General features: G+C 51.7%; 1 protein-coding gene across 3 annotated transcripts in view; it reads right to left on the reverse strand.

The window, feature by feature from the left end:
• LOC137352973 (latent-transforming growth factor beta-binding protein 4-like) overlaps positions 1-13,555 on the reverse strand; it is a 228,162-nt gene that overhangs the window by 156,778 nt on the left and 57,829 nt on the right. For all 3 annotated transcript variants that reach the window (XM_068018807.1, XM_068018808.1, XM_068018806.1), the window contains exon 9: positions 6,972-7,049. In XM_068018807.1, coding sequence (XP_067874908.1) covers positions 6,972-7,049 — 78 coding nt within the window. The remainder of the gene's footprint in view (positions 1-6,971; positions 7,050-13,555) is intronic.

A 13,555-nucleotide genomic window follows, 5' to 3' on the forward strand; every position in this document is an offset into this window, starting at 1 on the left:
GTAAGTATTTGGTCTATCCCTCGCTCCCTTTTAAGACAGAGGTACAACGTTAGCAATTCTCCAATCCTCTGGCACCACACCTGTATCCAGTGAGGACTGGAAAATGATGGTCGGACCTTCTGTCATTTCCTCTCTTGCTTCTTTTAACAGCCTGGGATACATTTCATCTGGCCCTGGTGATTTATCAACTTTCAAGGATGCTAATCCCATTAATACTTGCTCTCTCCCTATGTTTATCACATCCAATACTTCACACTCCTCCTCCTTAACTACAATATCTGCATTGTCCCCTTCTTTTGTGAAGACAGACGCAACTCATTGATTGTCTCTGCTTCCACCACCCTCGTGGGCAGCAAGTTCCAGGTCATTAACACTCGCTGTGTAAAAACGTTCTTCCTCATATTCCCCCTGCATCTCTTGCCCAAAACCTTCAATCTGTGTCCCCTAGGCCTTGTAGCATCAGCTAAAGGGAGCAGCTTTTCTTTGTCTAGCTTATCCAAACTTGACATAATTTTGTACACCTCTATCAAATCTCCCCTCAATCTCCTTTGCTTCAGGAAGAACATTCTCAGCTTCTCCAGCCTCCCTTGTAACTAAAATCGTTCATCCCTGAAACCAAACTGGTAAATCTCCTCTGCACCCTCTCAGGACCCTCACATCCTTCCTAAAATGTGGTGACCAAAACAGGACACAATACACAGGTTGGGAGACTAACCAGAGCTTTATAAAGGTTCAGCATAACCTCGCTGCTTTTGTACTCAATGCCTCTATTTATGAAGCCCAAGATCTCATATGCTTTGCTAACTGCTCTCTCAATATATCTTGTCACCTTCAAAGATTGATGCACATGCACCCCCAGGTCTGTCTGTTCCTGCAGACACTTTAGAACTGCACCATTAAGTCCATATTGCCTCGCCCTTTTGCCAAAATTCATCACCTGACACTTCTGGAGAGAAGGATGAATATAGAGCTAATGGCCAGGAGGAAGACTGAGAAGATTCAGTTCCTCAGGTCAGATTAGAACAGTTGAATATTTTTCAGACATATTTGAAGCATTGTGTGTGACTTTTGGGAAGGTTGTGGCGTGTGGACACTAAGCAATCCCGCATTGAGAAGGTGAGGGGTCAAACTGGCCTGAGAACATGGTCACCATCCAGGAGGGAGCAGGGCTGTGACATGGTCACTGCCCAAGGACGGAGCAGGGCTGTGACATGGTCAGTGCCCAGGGAAGGAGCAGGGCTGTTACATGGTCACTGCCCAGGGAAGGAGCAGGGCTGTGACATGGTCACCACCCAGGGAAGGAGCAGGGCTGTTACATGGTCACTGCCCAGGGAAGGAGCAGGGCTGTGACATGGTCACCACCCAGGGAAGGAGCAGGGCTGTTACATGGTCAGTGCCCAGGGAAGGAGCAGGGCTGTTACATGGTCACTGCCCAGGGAAGGAGCAGGGCTGTTACATGGTCACCACCCAGGGAAGGAGCAGGGCTGTTACATGGTCACTGCCCAGGGAAGGAGCAGGACTGTTACATGGTCACCACCCAGGGAAGGAGCAGGGCTGTGACATGGTCACCACCCAGGGAAGGAGCAGGGCTGTTACATGGTCAGTGCTCAGGGAAGGAGCAAGGCTGTGACATGGTCACTGCCCAAGGACGGAGCAGGGCTGTGACATGGTCACTGCCCAGGGAAGGAGCAGGGCTGTTACATGGTCACCACCCAGGGAAGGAGCAGGGCTGTTACATGGTCACTGCCCAGGGAAGGAGCAGGACTGTTACATGGTCACCACCCAGGGAAGGAGCAGGGCTGTGACATGGTCACCACCCAGGGAAGGAGCAGGGCTGTTACATGGTCAGTGCTCAGGGAAGGAGCAAGGCTGTGACATGGTCACTGCCCAAGGACGGAGCAGGGCTGTGACATGGTCACTGCCCAGGGAAGGAGCAGGGCTGTTACATGGTCACCACCCAGGGAAGGAGCAGGGCTGTTACATGGTCACTGCCCAGGGAAGGAGCAGGGCTGTGACATGGTCACCACCCAGGGAAGGAGCAGGGCTGTTACATGGTCAGTGCTGAGGGAAGGAGCAGGGCTGTTACATGGTCACCACCCAGGGAAGGAGCAGGGCTGTTACATGGTCACTGCCCAGGGAAGGAGCAAGGCAGTTACACGGTCACCACCCAGAGAAGGAGCAGGGCTGTTACATGGTCACCACCCAGGGAAGGAGCAGGGCTGTGACATGGTCACTGCCCAAGGAGCAGGGCTATTACATGGTCAGTGCCCAGGGAAGGAGCAGGGCTGTTACATGGTCAGTGCCCAGGGAAGGAGCAGGGCTGTTACATGGTCACTGCCCTGGGACGGAGCAGGGCTGTTACATGGTCACTGCCCAGGGAAGGAGCAGGGCTGTTACATGGTCAGTGCCCAGGGAAGCAGCAGGGCTGTTACATGTTCACCACCAAGGGAAGGAGCAGGGATGTTACATGGTCACTGCCCAGGGAAGGAGCAGGGCTGTTACACGGTCAACACCCAGGGAAGGAGCAGGGCTGTTACATGGTCAGTGCCCAGGGAAGGAGCAGGGCTGTTACATGGTCAGTGCGCAGGGAAGGAGCAGGGCTGTTACACGGTCACCACCCATGGAAGGAGCAGGGCTGTTCCATGGTCAGTGCGCAGGGAGGGAGCAGGGCTGTTACATGGTCAGTGCCCCGGGAAGGAGCAGGGCTGTTACACGGTCACCACCCAGGGAAGGAGCAGGGCTGTTACATGGTCAGTGCCCAGGGAAGGAGCAGGGCTGTTACACGGTTACCACCAAGGGAAGGAGCAGGGCTGTTACACGGTCACCGCCCAGGGAAGGAGCAGGGCTGTTACATGGTCACTGCCCAGGCAAGGAGCAGGGCTGTTACATGGTCAGTGCCCAGGGAAGGAGCAGGGCTGTTACATGGTCAGTGCCCAGGGAAGGAGCAGGGCTGTTACATGGTCAGTGCCCAGGGAAGGAGCAGGGCTGTTACATGGTCAGTGCCCAGGGAAGGAGCAGGGCTGTTACATGGTCACTGCCCTGGGACGGAGCAGGGCTGTTACATGGTCACTGCCCAGGGAAGGAGCAGGGCTGTTACATGGTCACTGCCCTGGGACGGAGCAGGGCTGTTACATGGTCACTGCCCAGGGAAGGAGCAGGGCTGTTACATGGTCAGGGCCCAGGGAAGGAGCAGGGCTGTTACATGGTCAGTGCCCAGGGAAGGAGCAGGGCTGTTACATGGTCAACACCTGGGAAGGAGCAGGGCTGTTACATGGTCACTGCCCAGGGAAGGAGCAGGGCTGTTACATGGTCACTGCCCAGGGAAGGAGCAGGGCTGTTACATGGTCACTGCCCTGGGACGGAGCAGGGCTGTTACATGGTCACTGCCCAGGGAAGGAGCAGGGCTGTTACATGGTCACTGCCCAGGGAAGGAGCAGGGCTGTTACATGGTCAGGGCCCAGGGAAGGAGCAGGGCTGTTACATGGTCAGTGCCCAGGGAAGGAGCAGGGCTGTTACATGGTCACTGCCCAGGGAAGGAGCAGGGCTGTTACATGGTCACTGCCCAGGGAAGGAGCAGGGCTGTTACACGGTCAACACCCAGGGAAGGAGCAGGGCTGTTACACGGTCAGTGCCCAGGGAAGGAGCAGGGCTGTTACATGGTCAGTGCCCAGGGAAGGAGCAGGACTGTTACACGGTCACTGCCCAGGGAAGGAGCAGGGCTGTTACATGGTCACTGCCCAGGGAAGGAGCAGGGCTGTTACATGGTCAGGGCCCAGGGAAGGAGCAGGGCTGTTACATGGTCAGTGCCCAGGGAAGGAGCAGGGCTGTTACACGGTCACCACCCAGGGAAGGAGCAGGGCTGTTACATGGTCACTGCCCAGGGAAGGAGCAGGGCTGTTACATGGTCAGGGCCCAGGGAAGGAGCAGGGCTGTTACATGGTCAGTGCCCAGGGAAGGAGCAGGGCTGTTACATGGTCACTGCCCAGGGAAGGAGCAGGGCTGTTACATGGTCACTGCCCAGGGAAGGAGCAGGGCTGTTACACGGTCAACACCCAGGGAAGGAGCAGGGCTGTTACACGGTCAGTGCCCAGGGAAGGAGCAGGGCTGTTACATGGTCAGTGCCCAGGGAAGGAGCAGGACTGTTACACGGTCAACACCCAGGGAAGGAGCAGGGCTGTTACACGGTCAACACCCAGGGAAGGAGCAGGACTGTTACACGGTCACTGCCCAGGGAAGGAGCAGGGCTGTTACACGGTCACCACCCAGGGAAGGAGCAGGGCTGTTACATGGTCACTGCCCAGGGAAGGAGCAGGGCTGTTTCATGGTCAGTGCCCAGGGAAGGAGCAGGGCTGTTTCATGGTCAACACCTGGGAAGGAGCAGGGCTGTTACATGGTCAGTGCCCAGGGAAGGAGCAGGGTTGTTACATGGTCAGTGCCCAGGGAAGGAGCAGGGCTGTTACACGGTCAACACCCAGGGAAGGAGCAGGGCTGTTACACGGTCAACACCCAGGGAAGGAGCAGGGCTGTTACACGGTCAACACCCAGGGAAGGAGCAGGGCTGTTACACGGTCAGTGCCCAGGGAAGGAGCAGGGCTGTTACATGGTCAGTGCCCAGGGAAGGAGCAGGGCTGTTACACGGTCACCACCCAGGGAAGGAGCAGGGTTGTTACATGGTCACTGCCCAGGGAAGGAGCAGGGCTGTTACACGGTCAACACCCAGGGAAGGAGCAGGGCTGTTACACGGTCAGTGCCCAGGGAAGGAGCAGGGCTGTTACATGGTCAGTGCCCAGGGAAGGAGCAGGACTGTTACACGGTCACTGCCCAGGGAAGGAGCAGGGCTGTTACACGGTCACTGCCCAGGGAAGGAGCAGGGCTGTTACACGGTCAACACCCAGGGAAGGAGCAGGGCTGTTACACGGTCAGTGCCCAGGGAAGGAGCAGGGCTGTTACATGGTCAGTGCCCAGGGAAGGAGCAGGACTGTTACACGGTCAACACCCAGGGAAGGAGCAGGGCTGTTACACGGTCAACACCCAGGGAAGGAGCAGGACTGTTACACGGTCACTGCCCAGGGAAGGAGCAGGGCTGTTACACGGTCACCACCCAGGGAAGGAGCAGGGCTGTTACATGGTCACTGCCCAGGGAAGGAGCAGGGCTGTTTCATGGTCAGTGCCCAGGGAAGGAGCAGGGCTGTTTCATGGTCAACACCTGGGAAGGAGCAGGGCTGTTACATGGTCAGTGCCCAGGGAAGGAGCAGGGTTGTTACATGGTCAGTGCCCAGGGAAGGAGCAGGGCTGTTACATGGTCACTGCCCAGGGAAGGAGCAGGGCTATTACACGGTCAACACCCAGGTAAGGAGCAGGGCTGTTACACGGTCACCACCCAGGGAAGGAGCAGGACTGTTACACGGTCACTGCCCAGGGAAGGAGCAGGGCTGTTTCATGGTCAACACCTGGGAAGGAGCAGGGCTGTTACATGGTCAGTGCCCAGGGAAGGAGCAGGGTTGTTACATGGTCAGTGCCCAGGGAAGGAGCAGGGCTGTTACATGGTCACTGCCCAGGGAAGGAGCAGGGCTATTACACGGTCAACACCCAGGTAAGGAGCAGGGCTGTTACACGGTCACCACCCAGGGAAGGAGCAGGACTGTTACACGGTCACTGCCCAGGGAAGGAGCAGGGCTGTTACATGGTCACTGCCCAGGAAAGGAGCAGGGCTGTTACATGGTCAGTGCCCAGGGAAGTAGCAGGGCTGTTACACGGTCAGTGCCCAGGGAAGGAGCAGGGCTGTTACATGGTCAACACCCAGGGAAGGAGCAGGACTGTTACACGGTCACTGCCCAGGGAAGGAGCAGGGCTGTTACATGGTCACTGCCCAGGAAAGGAGCAGGGCTGTTACATGGTCAGTGCCCAGGGAAGTAGCAGGGCTGTTACACGGTCAGTGCCCAGGGAAGGAGCAGGGCTGTTACATGGTCAACACCCAGGGAAGGAGCAGGGCTGTTACATGGTAACTGCCCAGGGAAGGAGCAGGACTGTTACATGGTCAGTGCCCAGGGAAGGAGCAGGGCTGTTACATGGTAACTGCCCAGGGAAGGAGCAGGACTGTTACATGGTCAACACCCAGGGAAGGAGCAGGGCTGTTACATGGTCACTGCCCAGGGAAGGAGCAGGACTGTTACACCGTCACCACCCAGGGAAGGAGCAGGACTGTTACATGGTCACTGCCCAGGGAAGGAGCAGGGCTATTACACGGTCAACACCCAGGTAAGGAGCAGGACTATTACATGGTCAACACCCAGGGAAGGAGCAGGGCTGTTACATGGTAACTGCCCAGGGAAGGAGCAGGGCTGTTACATGGTCAGTGCCCAGGGAAGGAGCAGGGCTGTTACGTGGTCAGTGCCCAGGGAAGGAGCAGGGCTGTTACATGGTAACTGCCCAGGGAAGGAGCAGGGCTGTTACATGGTCAGTGCCCAGGGAAGGAGCAGGGCTGTTACGTGGTCAGTGCCCAGGGAAGGATCAGGGCTGTTCCATGGTCACTGCCCAGGCAAGGAGCAGGGCTGTTACATTTTTGACAACTGTTGCAGCATGCCAGATACAAACTCCGTCTTTCCCACAGTTACTGCTGTTCTTTGCTCTCAGCGTCTGGTATCCTGTTCCAACTGTGCCATTATTAAAAGCTTCAGTCCTTGGAGCAATTTACGCAACACCAGAATTTCTAAACCACGTTAACAAAACTTTGTAATTTAAATCTGACAGCAAAATGACAGATGCTCAACTCTGAACAGACCGTAATGGACAGGGACCTCTTAAAACCCCATAAAGTGGCAGGTCTGAGGATCGCGACACTGTGAAACTAAAACTTGGATCTGGGAACGTTCGATGTCTCGCAGAAAAATAAGAGGTTTTTTTTTTATTTGGGTTATTTTCTTGAATGTTTATCGATCGTCTTGTTCAGGGCCTGTGAATCATATACATACCTGGACGAGATGTCCTGGGCACAGCTGGTAGAGTTGCAGGTGTCCTGACTGCACTCGTTGTCTCTCTCAACCTGGGAGCTTCACAAGATATAGAAAGTAAATCAGAACATTGCTTTTCCCCTCTGTACCCTACCCGACTCATTCCCCACCCCACCTCCATCCCTACTTCCCCATCACCTCCAACACCCTCCATCCCTTCCACACCCTCTCTCCCTCCCACCCCTCCTCCACCCCTCCATCCCTCCCACACCCTCCCTCCCTCCCTCCCACCCGTCCTCCATCCCTCCCACACCCTCCCTCCCTCCCATCCCTCCCACACCCTCCCTCCCTCCCATCCCTCCCACACCCTCCATCCCTCCCACACCCTCCCTCCCTCCCACCCCTCCATCCCCCATTTTTAAAAGCAGTGGCTAGTGAGATAGTTTATTGTGCATAGGTTTTAATTTTCCAAAGTTCCCTAGATTCAGGGAAGGTTCCTTTAGATTGGAAAATAGCGAATGTAACTCCTTTATTCAAAAAGGGAGGGAGACAGAAAGCAGGAAACTATAGGCCAGTTAACTTCACATCTGTCTTAGGGAAAATGTCAGAAGCTATTATTAAAGACGTTATAGCAGGGCACTTAGAAAAATTCAAGGTAATCAGACAGGATCAACATGGTTTTGTGAAAGGGAAATCATGTTTAACCAATTTATTGGATTTCTTTGAAGAAGCAACATGTGCTGTGGATAAAGGGGAACCAGTGAATGTACTGTACTTGGATTTCCAGAAGGCATTTGATAAGTTTTTTTTTATTCAGTCATGGGATGTGGGCATCACTGGCTAGACCAGTATTTATTGCCCATCCCTAAATACCCTTGAGAAGGTGGTGGTGAGCTCCCGTCTTGAACCGCTGATGTCCTTGGGGTGTCGGTACACCACAGTGCTGTTAGGACTTTGAACTAGCGACAGTGAAGGAACGGCGATACAGTTCCAAGTCAGGATGGTTGTGTGGCTTGGAGGGGAACTTGCAGGTAGTGGTGTTCCCATGCATCTGCTGTCCTCGTCCTTCTAGGTGGTAGAGGCCGCGGGTTTGGAAGGTGCTGTCGAAGGAGGCTTGGCAAGTTGCTGCAGTGCATCTTGTAGATGCATTTTTAGGGAGAGGCGGTGGTGTCGTGGTAATGCCACAGGACTAGTAATCCAGAGGCTCAGGCTAGTGCTCTGGGGACATGGGTTCAAATCCCACCATGGCAGATGGTGAAATGTGAATTCAATTAATAAATCTGGAACTAAAAAGCTAGTCTAACGGTGACCATGAAACCTTTGTCAATTGTTGTAAAAACCCATCTGGTTCACTAATGTCGTTTAGGGAAGGAAATCTGCTGTCCTTACCTGGTCTGGCCTACATATGACTCCAGATGTGGTTGACTCTGAAATGGCCTAGCAAGCCACTCAATTAGGGATGGGCAATAAATGCTGGTCTGGTGAAGCCCATACTCCATGAACAAATGAAGATGCTAAACACTGCTGCCACTGCGTGTCAGTGGTGAAGAGAGTGAATGTTGAAGGTTGTGGATGGGGTGCCAATCAAGGGGGCTGCTTTGTCTTGGATGGTGTTGAGCTTCTTGAGTATTTGTGGAGCTGCACCCATCCAGGCAAGTGTCATAGAGTTATACAGCACAGAAACAGGCCCTTCGGCCCACTGTGTCCATGCTAGCCATCAAGCCTATCTATTCGAATCCCATTTTCCAGCACTTGGCCCGTAGCCTTGTTTGTTATGGCGTTTCAAGTGCTCATCTAAATATTTCTTAAATGCTGTGAGGGTTCCTGCCTCTACCATCCCTTCAGGCAGTGCGTTCCAGATTCCAACCACCCTCTGGGTGAAAAAACTTTTCCTCAAATCCCCTCTAAACCTCCTGCACCTTACCTTAAATCTATGCCCCCTGGTTATTGTGCCCTCTGCTAAGAGAAAAAGTTTCTTCATATCTGCCCTATCAATGCCCCTCATAATTTTGTACACCTCAATCAGGTTCCCCCTCAGCCTTCTCTGCTCTAAGGAAAACAACCCTAGCCTATCCAGTCTCTCTTCATAGCTGAATTGCTCCAGCCCAGGCAACATCCTGGTGAATCTCCTCTGCATCCTCTCCAGTGCAATCACATCCTTCCTATAGTGTGGTGACCAGAACTGTACACAGTACTCCAGCTGTGGCCTAACTAGCATTTTATACAGCTCCATCATAACCTCCCTGTTCTTATATTCTATGCCTCAGCTAATAAAGGCAAGTATCCCATATACCTTCCTAACCGCCTTATCTACCTGTGCTGCTGCCTTCAGTGATCTATGGACAAGTACACCGAGGTCCCTCTGACCCTCAGTACTTCCTAGGGTCCTACCATCCATTGTATATTCCCTTGACTTGTTAGTCCTCCCAAAATGCATCTATTTAACTATTTACAACACCACCAATTTTCATGTCATCTGCGAACTTACTGATCATACCTCCTAAACTCTCATCTAAATCATTAATGTACACTACAAACAGCAAGGGTCCCAGCACCGATCCCTGTGGTACACCACTGGTCACAGGCTTCCAATTGCGAAAACAACCCTCGATCATCACCCTCTGCCTCCTGCCACCAAGCCAATTTCAGATCCAAATTGCCAAACTGCCCTGGATCCCATGGGCTCTTACCTTCTTAACCAATCTCCCATGTGGGTCCTTATTAAAAGCCTTACTGAAGTCTATGTAGACTACATCAGCTGCTTTACCCTCATCTACACATCTAGTCACCTCCTCGAAAAATTCAATCAAGTTAGTTAGACACGATCTCCCCCTGACAAAGCCATGCTGACTATCCCTGATTAATCCCTGCCTCTCCAAGTGGAGATTAATCCTGTCCCTCAGGAATTTTTCCAATAGTTTCCCAACCACTGATGTTAGACTCTCTGTAAAAAGAAACCAATCCGAGCCCGACAGAACCACATCTGACCCGAGCCTGACCCAACCTGACCATCAGTTAACTTACCTTCCATTTTTCACTTTGTTGCTGATCTGCACAAACTTACAATAACTGTAACAAAACCACCTTTCTAGTCCAAAAATTAAATTAACATTGGAGCCACTTACCTGTGATAGAGCGTGTCCGACCCGGCCCGACCCCAGCCCGAATGCCGGACCCAGAAGTGCAACTCAACACGACCCGAACCCGACAGGTAGCCGGCCTTTAACCCACTGGCCTGTAATTACCTGGTTTACCCCTCCTACCCTTCTTGAATAATGGTACCACATTCGCTGTCCTCCAATCCTCTGGCACCTCTCCTGTGGCCAGAGAAGGTTTGAAAATTTGTGTCAGAGCCCATGCAATCTCCTCCCTTGCCTCACATTACAGCCTGGGATACATCTCATCTGGGCCTGGGGATTTATCCACTTTTAAGCCTGCTAAAACCGCTAGTACCTCCTCCCTTTCAATACTAATATGTTCAAGTATATCACAATCCCCCTCCCTGATCTCTACACCTACATCATCCTTCTCCATCGTGAACACAGATGAAAAGTAATCATTTACAATTTCACCTACGTCCTCCGGCTCCACGCACAGATTGCCACTTTGGTCCTTAATGGACCCTACTCTTTCCCTGGCTATCCTCTTGCCCTTAATATACTTATAAAACACCTTGGGATTTTCCTTTATTTTGCCCGCCAATGTTTTTTCATGCCCACTCTTCGCTCTCCTAATTACTTTTTTAAGTACCCCCCCTACACTTTCTATACTCCTCTAGGGCCTCCGCTGTTTTCTGCACTTTGAATCTGCCATAAGCCTCCTTTTTTTTCCTTATCTAATACTCTATATCCCTTGACATCCAGGGTTCCCTGGACTTGTTGGTCCTACCCTTCACCTTTATGGGTACATGTTGGCCCTGAACCCTCACTATTTCCTTTTTGCATGACTCCCACTGGTCTGATGTAGACTTTCCTACAAGTAGCTGCTCCCAGTCCACTTTGGCCAGACCCTGTTTTATCATATTGAAATCAGCCTTCCCCCAATTCAGTACCTTTATTTCCTGTCCGTCTTTGTCCTTTTCCATAACTACCTTAAATCTTACAGAGTTATGGTCACTATCCCTGAAATGCTCCCCCACTGACACTTCTACCACTTGTCCAGCTTCATTCCCTAGGATTAGGTCCAGTACCGCCCTTCTCTTGTAGGACTTTCTACATATTGGCTCAAAAAGCTCTCCTGGGTGCACTTTAAGAATTCCGCCCCCTTTAAGCCTTTTGCACTAAGACTAACTCAGTTGATACAGGGGAAGTTGAAATCCCCTACTACCATTCCCCTATTATTTTTACACCTCTCTGAGATTTTCCTACTTATCTGCTCCTCTATCTCTCCCTGACTGTTTGGAGGCCTGTAGTACACTCCCAGCAAAGTGATTGCCCCCTTTTTGTTTTTAGGTTTTACCCATATGGCCTCATTTGAGGAACCTTTGAGGATATCATCCCTCCTTACTGCAGTAATTGACATGTTGAACAATAGTGTAATGCCACCTCCTCTTTTACACCCCCCTATGTCACGCCTGAAGATTCTATACCCTGGAATATTAAGCTGCCAGTCCTGCCCTTCCCTCAACCATGTCTCTGTGATAGCAATAATATCATATTCCAATGTGTTAATCAATACCCTCAATTCATCTGCCTTACTTGTAAGACACCTTGCATTTAAATAGACTAAATTTCTCTTCTATATTTGGCTGTGCATCACCCCCCTACTTTACCTCCACTCTGTATCCCATCCCCCTGCCAAATTAGTATTCTATTACACTTTTGACTTGTGCCTTGTAGATGGTGGACAGGCATTGGGGAGTCAGGAGGTGAGTTACTTACAGCAGAATTTCCAGCCTCTGACCTGCCCTTGTAGCCAGTGTTTATATGGCTGGTCCAGTTCAGTTTCTGGTCAATGATAACTCCCAGGATGTTGATCGTGGGGGATTCAGCGATGGTAATGCCATGAAACATCAAGGGGAGATGGTTAGATTCTCTTTAGTTTGAGATGGTCATTGGCTGGCACTTTTGTGGCGTGAATGTTACTTGTCACTTATCAGCCCAAGCCTGGATGTTGTCCAGATCTTGTTGCATTTCTACATGGACTGCTTCATCATCTGAGGAGTCGTGAATGGTGCTGAACATTGTGCAATCATCAACGAACATTCCCACTTCTGACCTTATGATGGAGGGAAGGTCATTGATGAAGCAGCTGAAATTGGTTGGGCCTAGGACACTACCCTGAGGAACTCCTGCAGTGACGTCCTGGGACTGAGATGATTGACATCCAACAACCACAACCATCTTCCTTTGTGCTAGGTATGGCTCCAACTCGTGGAGAGTTTTCCTCCTGATTCCCATTGACTCCAGTTTTTGCTAGGGCTCCTTGATGCCATACTCGGTCAAATGCTGCCTTGATGTCAAGGGCAGTCACTCTCACCTCACCTCTGGAGTTCAGCTCTTTTGTCCACGTTTGGACCAAGGCTGTAATGAGGTCAGGAGCTGAGTGGCCCTGGCAGATCCAAATTGAGTGTTAGTGAGCAGGTTATTGCTAAGCAAGTGCTGCTTGTAAGTATTGTTGATGACCCCTTCCAACACTTTGCTGATGATCGAGAGTAGACTGATAGGCAGTAATTGGATTTGTCCTGATTTTTGTGTACAGGACATACCTGAGCAATTTTCCACATTGCCGGGTAGATGCCAGTGTTGTAGCTGTACTGGAACAGCTTGGCTAGGGATGTGGCTCATTCTGGAGCACAAATCTTCTGTGCTATTTCCGAAATATTGTCAGGGCCCATAGCTTTTGCAGTATTCAGTGCCTTCAGTCGTTTCTTGATATCACATGGAGTGAATCGGATTGGCTGAAGTCTGGCATCTGTGATGCTGGGGACTTCAGGAGGAGGCCGAGATGGATCATCAACTCGGCACTTCTGGCTGAAGATGGTCACGTGTGCTTCATCCTTATCTTTCGCACTGATGTGCTGGGCTCCCCCATCATTGAGGATGGGGATATTTGTGGCACCTCCTCCTCCTGTTAGTTGTTTAATTATCCTCCACCATTCACGATTGGATGTGGCAGGACTGCAGAGCTTAGATCTGATCCATTGGTTATGCAATCGCTTAGCTCTGTCTATCGCATGTTGCTTCCGCTGTTTGGCACGCAAGTAGTCCTGTGTTGTAGCTTCACCAGGCAGACACCTCATTTTTAGGTATGCTTGTTGCTGCTCCTGACATGCCCTCCTGCACTCTTCATTGAACCAGGGTTGGTCTCCTGGCTTGATGGTAATGGTAGAGTGGGGGATATGCCGGGCCATGAGGTTACAGAGTGTGGTTGAGTACAATTCTGCTGCTGCTGATGGCCCACAGCGCCTCATGGATGCCCAATTTGGAGTTGCTAGATCTGTTCAAAATCTGTCCCATTTAAGTGCTAGTGCCACATAACACGACAGTGGGTATCCTCAATGTGAAGATGGGACGTCATCTTCACAAAGACTGTGCGGTCACTCCTACCAATACTGTCATGGACAGATGCATCTGCGACAGGTAGATTGATGAGGACGAGATTAA

Source organism: Heterodontus francisci, chromosome 40 (assembly GCF_036365525.1).
Source record: "Heterodontus francisci isolate sHetFra1 chromosome 40, sHetFra1.hap1, whole genome shotgun sequence".
Taxonomy (NCBI): Eukaryota; Metazoa; Chordata; class Chondrichthyes; order Heterodontiformes; family Heterodontidae; genus Heterodontus; species Heterodontus francisci.